Source organism: Typha latifolia, chromosome 9 (genome assembly GCF_019914945.1).
Source record: "Typha latifolia isolate L0001 chromosome 9, TyphaL0001v2, whole genome shotgun sequence".
Classification (NCBI taxonomy): domain Eukaryota; kingdom Viridiplantae; phylum Streptophyta; class Magnoliopsida; order Poales; family Typhaceae; genus Typha; species Typha latifolia.
The window spans coordinates 2,504,490-2,512,872 of NC_133094.1; the positions used below are offsets into that span (position 1 = coordinate 2,504,490).

General features: G+C 34.8%; 1 protein-coding gene across 1 annotated transcript; it reads left to right on the plus strand.

The window, feature by feature from the left end:
• Positions 1 to 1,788: 1,788 nt before the first annotated feature.
• On the plus strand, positions 1,789 to 7,886 carry LOC140794948 (protein MAEA homolog). Its single transcript, XM_073147244.1, has 7 exons — positions 1,789 to 2,286; positions 2,358 to 2,552; positions 4,184 to 4,306; positions 4,587 to 4,772; positions 7,021 to 7,154; positions 7,337 to 7,523; positions 7,623 to 7,886. The coding sequence occupies exons 1-7, from the start codon at positions 1,963 to 1,965 to the stop codon at positions 7,722 to 7,724; spliced, it is 1,251 nt and encodes a 416-aa protein (XP_073003345.1). The 5' UTR covers positions 1,789 to 1,962; the 3' UTR covers positions 7,725 to 7,886.
• Positions 7,887 to 8,383: the final 497 nt, after the last annotated feature.

An 8,383-nucleotide genomic window follows, 5' to 3' on the forward strand; every position in this document is an offset into this window, starting at 1 on the left:
TATTTGCAAAGAACGACTATTTTGCCTTTATCGTGCCAAATGAAGTAGTGCACACTTTTTGTTTATAAAGTGGAATTAATTTGCGAATCATTCTTAACCAGATTCCAAATTAAGAACAATGCTTTTGTCAGATAATACAACTGATATGTATTATTTCCAAATTTGCTTGAGTAGCCCGATCCACTCGATTACACCTAGCTTGTTCTCTTGCCGGTGAGTCAAAGTATTTCAATTGGTTAATTATATTTGATTTCTCTATAATTGAAATTAAATTATTTTACATTCTCAATTTTGCTTTACATTAGTATGTCTCCCAACGGTATTTTTGGACAAAGTTTGGACAGTTAGATTTTCTCATAATTTATTTATTTAAATTATTTTATTGTTTCTATCGGTGCTATTTATACTGAGCAATTTAGTCAATAAGTGTTGGTACCTCCTTCAGATTATAGGATCGACTTCAACTTTAAATAATTATTGTGAATAAATTTCTTTGATAATTGATGGTGACTTAGCTTAATAAATTAGCTTGGCTGATAGCTCAGTGATACAGTTAGTTTTAAGAAGCAATTTGGCAGCATGATAACTTGAAGTAATGTCTCAGCGGCGTTTAGTTTGTAGTCTAAACTAAGCGGCTTAATATATTGGGTAAAAAAACCTTAACGAGGCTTTAGTGCATTTATATCCAGAGAGGATTGGCTCTTTGTTTAGCCCATATCTAATCTTTAAGCTACTAAAAGAAATTTTTTGCTTAAAAAAAGTGTCAAAAAATAATACAAAATAAAATATAGGAAAATAAAAGTAAATTTAATTTAAAAATATAATAAGATAAAATCTATTTAACTCTCCCTCTATTTTTCATCCCTCATCCGCGCTAACAAAAAATATTAATAAATATCTATTTTACTCAACATTTTTTCAAATTTTTTATCATATAAAGTAATAGCATAATGATTTCTAGATAGCATAAAATTAATCATGTGTCACACACGAATTTTTAACGAAAAATCTATTGGTTATATGACAAAACAACCATTTTAGAGATCGTTTATAATTAAAGGGTTTAATATATCATGAAAAATAAATGAAGAGTCAAATATGTATCATGAAAAATAAACGAGGGTGCGTGATATATAAAAATGAGCATCAATCAGGGCTTAAGTGTAACGGTGTAATTATCCTATTATTATATAAATCTCTTAGCACACTTGCTGCAAGCATGCAATAATGAATTGGAACTCATAAGATAGGCTTTATAGTACTAATATTTTTACCACTAACACTTTGTAAAGCTAAACTTATATTACAGCATCATCCAAAAAATTATGAGAACATTAGTGCTGCATTGGCAAAGTGAAAATTAACTAATAAAAAATAAAAGACTAAATTATATTGCTACCTGTTGAACTATGCCTCAGTATCACATTTCTATCTTTAAAAATTAAAAAAAAAATATAATTTGACATCTAAACTAACCAGAATATCACAATCTGACCATCTGCATCAGTGGATAGCATAGCAATTTCTTTTAAAAGAAAAAGGAAGTTGGTATTAATTAAATGCAATTATTTTTATTTAGAGGTAGAAAATATAAATTAGCCATTTTTAATAAACAATAAAAACGTAGGGTAATTATAAATTAGAGAAAAAGCAGTCACTCCGATGTCAAATTTATGGCATTATAAGCTCTATCACGAGTTGATAAAGATCGGAACATTAGCCACAGTAACCGCCTAATTAGCCCAAATGGCCAAATTTAATCCCCCCATATACTGTTCATCTCTCGATACAGCTATAATAACATCAACATATTCGTCCGATATCTCTTTATCCATCTCTCTATTCGCTTGTTTCGGGCTCGTTCACGCAAGCACAGGAACGGTGGACTGTGGAGGCCTCGTTCCTTCTCCACCTTTCCCTTTGTCTTTCCCCTCTTTGAGTCTTCTCTAGATCCATTTGGAAATGGACATGGTGATCGATTCGCCTTCGCCGGTGGCCAACGGCGACTCCGCGGCCGCCGCGGCAGCCTCTCCTGCCGTGGCTGCAGCGGCGGCTCCGCCTTCCGCCAGACTGATGCAGCTGGCGGAGTCACTCAAGCTCGAGCACCAATTCGTGAGGGTTCCATTGGAGCAATTGAAGAAGACGATACGAGCCAACCACCGCGCCGCCGAGAAGGAGGTCTCCGCCGTTATCTCCGGCGTCGCTGAGGCCGAGTCGATGTCAAGAGAGGACGCCGTCGACCACCTCACCTCCCTTGTCTCCCGACTCCAAGGACTCAAGCGCAAGGTAAGATCTTTTTACTTTATTTCTCGACGGACGATAGCAGTGTCGACCATCATTGGACTTTCTTGGATCAGCTTGAAGAAGGGAACAGGGCGGAGAATCTCCAGGCGCAGAGGTGTCGTGCTCGATTGGAGCACTTGGATGTCGCGGAAGTCGATGACCTGGCTGAGTGGAATAACACCAGATTGAAGCGAATTCTTGTTGATTACATGCTGCGGATGTCGTACTATGACACGGCGGCCAAGCTTTCTGAAACTAGTAATATTCAGGTACCTTCCTTTCTTGTAGACTCCACGTGAGTAGGAGGCACTGGGATTGTGATGCAATTTTATTACTGACAAATGAACTGCTGCATCTTGTCACGAAAGATAACATGGCCCTAAAATTCAAGGATTATGACCTCAAAGAAACTTCATATCATGTAATGTATATGCAAATTAAGTTCTATTCTGGAGATTGCCATGATTTCTGCACCAAAATGATTTAGCCCAGAATTGAAGGGGTTTTTGGATTTAGGGGCTTTTGAATTGCCAAGTTCAAGCCCTTGAACAATCCGAGAACATTAAGGCCAAGATTATGCGCGGCAGACACAAGATTCATATCTGAAACATATACTCTCGGTTGTTATATAATAGCTTCCCTTCTCATGTGGTGCGAGGTCTCCTACAGTGACGCAAATTTTATTCTATGAGCGATGGAAGATTGTTTTGAGTGATTCTCTTATACGAGTACTTGATAAATATTTGGTTGTTGATTGGAAGTGTTTGTGATCCTCCATTCCAAACTCTTGCTAGATCCTGTAATTCTGAATAGTGGATCTTTATATGGTTGATCTATCATTGACTTTAAGAAGTTTTATTCATGGCTTATTCTTTATCCATGAGGTCAACTGAAGTATGTCCTATTTACTCCTGTATGGCTTATTCACTCCTGTCTCCTTTGTCCCTTCAGTTGATTCTTGATTACATGTTTATTTCTTTAGTAGAAAATACATTGTAGACTTCTACTCCTTTCATGGGATATCTTGGAAGAGGTATCAGGGTTTTGAAGAGGAAGGTGAACTTATATACTTGAAAGAATGTGCACGAATGGGAAGGCATTTCTTTTTTGTTTATTGTTATTTGTTATAGTGGAAGAATTCGATGCATTCAATTCTCTACCTATTAATGTCAGTTTTCTCAGGAGTATTGTGTAGCATTTGCATATTGTGCAGATATGCTGCCATTCTACAAGTCATGAAATTCTTCATATCACCTGATAATTTGGCAAAATGAAGTTGCACAATTTCAGGAAATGTAGTGCTACGGGAAGGAGCACATTTGTGGAAAAGAAATTTTAAGAAGAACATTGAACATTTTGAAAAAAGAATGAAATAGGCACCTCATATTCTAAATTCCATATTGTAGAAAATGGAGCTTCATATTTTGTATTTTCCATTTGTGCATACTTCCGTTCTAGGAGGATTCCGTAGTTTGTACTTTGTACTTAAATAATTGCTGCAAGTTACGTGAATAATTGTAGGCTGCCGTGTGAGCTAAATGAGAATCTCTTTTTATATGGTTGAGTTGAACCACCTTTATATTGTCAAATACTCAATCTATTTTGTACTTACCATTTTCTTGTATGTGGTTTCATCGTGCTACATTTGGCCACCATTCACTCTTCTCAAGGTAGTGAAACTGAGGTTTGTCTTAGACAGGTATCTTAGCTTTTCTGAGACATAGAGACCAATTAACTCTGTTCAAATATCATAGCTCATTTTCTTGTCAATGTAGTTTGATCTGTAAGCTTTTTACTGCATCTAAATTATCATCCGAGTTATGTTTGCAAGACTTCTTTGGAAATATCTGGTGCTTACAGTTCAACTTTTCTTTGTTAACCTAGTAAAGACCACATGCAGGACCTCGTTGATATTGATGTCTTCCTGGAAGCAAAAAGAATAATTGATTCTCTTCAGAATAAGGAGGTATCTCCTGCTTTAGCATGGTGTGCAGAAAATAAATCCAGGTTGAAAAAATCAAAGGTACAATGAGTTGATGATCTTTCTGCAGCACAATTTTCATTGATGGAAATTAAAAATAGTTAGTCAAATAACAGAGTTGATGATCTGTTACAAAGCTCCAGTCTGATGGATTTACTGTCGAACTGGAGTGGTGACTCTCCTTCTGTATCTTTATTCTCCTATCCTATACTAGCTTGCAATGCAAGACAGACCAAAATGCTAGGCCTGAGGCCATTGCCTGTGACCCTCATTTAGAAAGGGGCCCATAATCTGATTCTTGTGTTCTGTCATTGCATTGCAGAGCAAGTTTGAGTTTCAACTAAGGCTTCAGGAGTTCATAGAGCTCGTAAAAGCTAGTAATTACCTGCGAGCCATAGCATATGCTAGAAAATATCTTGCACCCTGGGGTGCCACCCATATGAAAGAAATGCAACGTGTCACGGCAACCTTGGCTTTCAAAAGCAGTACCAAATGTGCAACTTATAAGGTAATTCCTGTCTTTCCTTTCTGTGAAAAGTTTTTAACTCTCACGTTTCCAGACTGACTTGATTTTTTCTTGTCACTTATTTGCATGTATTAGTAGTTTTCTTTTCTGTAACTCCTCTTTCTTCTGATTACCAATTTGTTTGTAATAATTAGAAATCTAGTTCTTTTCACGTATATTATTATATCTAACCAAAGAAGAAACAAGCATACCTTCCATGCATTAGCCTCTTGAAAACAGTAATTGCTTGAGGACTATGTTCATCTTTTGACTGAAAGAAAAGAAAGGTTTAACAGGTCTTTGGGGAAAGAGTTTGTGCATTTCTCCTTTGATATTGTGAAAGAATTGATAAACAAAGTGAAGATGAAGGTTAGAGTGGTCAACTATGTACTGTTGTCAACTTATGCCAAAGCTCATTTTTGGTTAAATATATTGTCTTTAAAATCTGTCATTGTTATGGTCCTTTTCTTTAGATATATTAGGATCTGTCATTCGCTTGATCATGTAGAGTGAAGAAAATTTATTTATGGCCTTGTTGCCTTGTTTGTTTTGAGGCGGGGGGAGGGGGGTGTTTAGTCCCCAATAAAATTATATATATATATATATATATATATATATATATATATATAAATTTTAATACTATTTCAAATTAATTCTAAATTTATCCTTGACATATTAAATCTATCAATTTCATGTCTTGTCAAATCTATTTCAAATTAATTCTAATTTTTTATTAGAAAAGAGCTCCTCTTTCACTATGGCTCACAAAAAATAATACTGGGAAAAATATATTCGTACACACAGTGAAGAAAAATAGAAAATTATTATTTAATATAATTTACTGATATGTTTAATATGAGTTTAAAATGGTTAACTTGCAATTATATTTTTAAAATTTAATAATAATGTTTTAGTACTATTTGCATGACACATACTCAATTTTGCTAAAAATATAAATATTTTTTACTTTTATATGTCGCATCAAATTAATAATTACACTCCTATTTTAAATCTTCTCTTTATCTATTTATAATTTCTCTCTAAAATAAATACAATTCCCTCTATTTTTTTAGATTTAGCAAGTTCACAATAAATTGTAGAGTAGTTGCAGGCTTGTAAATTTTAAGCCTGTAATAACTCACTTTTTTTACTAAAAGTTTAATACGAACAACTTCTTAGAAAATATTAAAAAATAAAATTATAAAATATTAAAAAACTTAAAAAATATTAAAAAATAGTATAGCCTTACACTTGGAGTTAAAACAAAAAAGGAAATAAAAAATAGTAATGTTATATTATTATTTAAAAAAATATTAAACTTATATTATTTTAGAAAAAATAATTTTTTATTTAAGTAGTTAAGCTTACGTAGCAATTGTTGCAGATATACATGCATAAGCATACAAATGGGGCCTACAAGCTCACAAAGTAATAATTACAGTTTAGCCTAGTTTATAATGAAATATCATATTTTCTTGAACTAGTTCAAAGTATTTAAATCAATACTAAGAATTGAGACTAGCTAATCTAGTTTGGAACTTAGCCTCAACTCAAACAAGGTCTATGATATTATTGTACTTTTGGTGCCAAACATAGTAAACGAATTTCATGAAATTTTGAGTCCATATGATGAGGTGCTATTTTATCAAGTATCAATAGACAAGTAAGAATATACAATTTTCTTTTGGCAGTAGTCATTCTTTCTGGGAAAAGTGAGCAGAGTCCCTTTATATTTTATTAAGAGATAGAGACGTACATGAAAAAGTTACAACGATATCGGGCAGGAGAAATCTTTGAAGAAGACGGTAGAGGATTGCGGGAAATGGCTACTTCAAAGCCTCCAGATCTCCAAGAAGGAGATGCAGAGGTTGGTGGAGTGCTGTGCTTCCCTTGAGAAGATCCTTAGATACCGGTCTTTCTAGAGAAGCAACCAGAACACCCCCAAGAAGAAGTCACTTTCCTAAGCCTCATCGAATTCTAGAGTCTGTGGGCTACATATGTTGTTCTTTCAAACCAAAGAAGTTTTGCGCTTAACAGATTCTGGCCAATTGCTATTTTTTACTTGTGGTTTTATCTATAATATAATGCTATAATTTCTAACTTTCCAACAAGTGCATTGGAAAAACGACTCTGCTTGAAACTTTCCATTTTTATGCTGGCCCCATAAACCATCTTACTGTAATCTGCTGGAAGACTTTTAACTATTGGAATATTATTCCCCTATAGGATACTAATTAAAGTTCCTTTGCAGGTTTTATTCGAGGCAAAACAATGGGATTATCTGGTGGAGCAGTTCAAGCAAGAATTCTGTAGATTGTTTGGCATGACTCTTGAGCCTTTGTTGAATATCTACCTACAAGCAGGCTTATCTGCCCTCAAAACGCAGTATCCTTTTATTACTTCATCATTGAATTAATTAATCAAGGACATATTGTTTCCATTTTTCATCCAAATTTGACTGCTGCATTTAAATTGTATCTGGCGATTGCGTCCTGTTTCACGAGGACCATTTTTCCACCCTTCTTTTATTCTTTCATGAACTCAGGTTTTCTCTTGACCTTGTTAAGATTCTGTTATGAAGATAATTGTCCCAAAGAAGACCCGCTCTCGCAGGAAGGCTTCCGAAAATTAGCAGCGCCACTTCCATTCTCAAAACAACACCATTCTAAGCTTGTTTGCTACATAACCAAAGAGCTGATGGACACCGAGAATCCTCCACTTGTTTTGCCGAACGGCTATGTGTATAGCACCAAGGTACAAATTGCTTAAGCCTTAAAGGACTTGTATCATTTTTCGAGCAACGAAATTTGAACAGTGTGCTGAGAATCCAATTCCTCTTCATTTATATGGCAGGCTCTCGAAGAAATGGCCAGTAAGAATGAAGGCAAAATTACTTGCCCTAGAACAGGCTATATTTGCAACTTCTCTGATCTTGTCAAGGCTTACATCTCATAGTTAAGCTTGGGAAATGATTAAGTTGAAATTTCCATGTATTTATCATCTGGAGCAGGCAATGTTCCATGAACTATGGCCAGTGGCACCTGTACTTATGATACGGTCGTCACACTGATGCATGTGTGCTATATATATGGAGTTCTTCTGTTGGCAGTTTGTTAAGTCTCTCAATTTGTTATCAAAGTAGTACATTTCAAACGTAACGTAACTAGTTATGTTTTGCTGCAAAAGTTGATTGGACGAACACTTCTCTTATAAGATTTAATAATCTTCTTAACGTTTTTAAGTGTTCATATGAGTCACTGCTGATTCGATCAACTTGTATTTGAAAGTTGTTAATTCTAGTCACCGGTTTTGTAACTCATATATAGTTTCACATTTAGACACGTGATAATTTTACTTTTTCAAATTTAAAATAGTTATAAAATGTCGAAGTTACTGAACAATCTCTTTTCTCTTTATCACACTCGCTCAAAGCCTCAAAAGGACTCAGGTGCCATTTTGCAAATAGTAAAACTACAGGGTTTAAAATGAAATGCTAAAAGTGAGATCTTATACATAAATCGGCCCCTTCGCACGTGTGCAGGAACCCAGCCACGCACATCCAAGTGGCGCATAGTCAAGTTAATCTGCAGCACAAAACCCACCAAAAAAAAAAT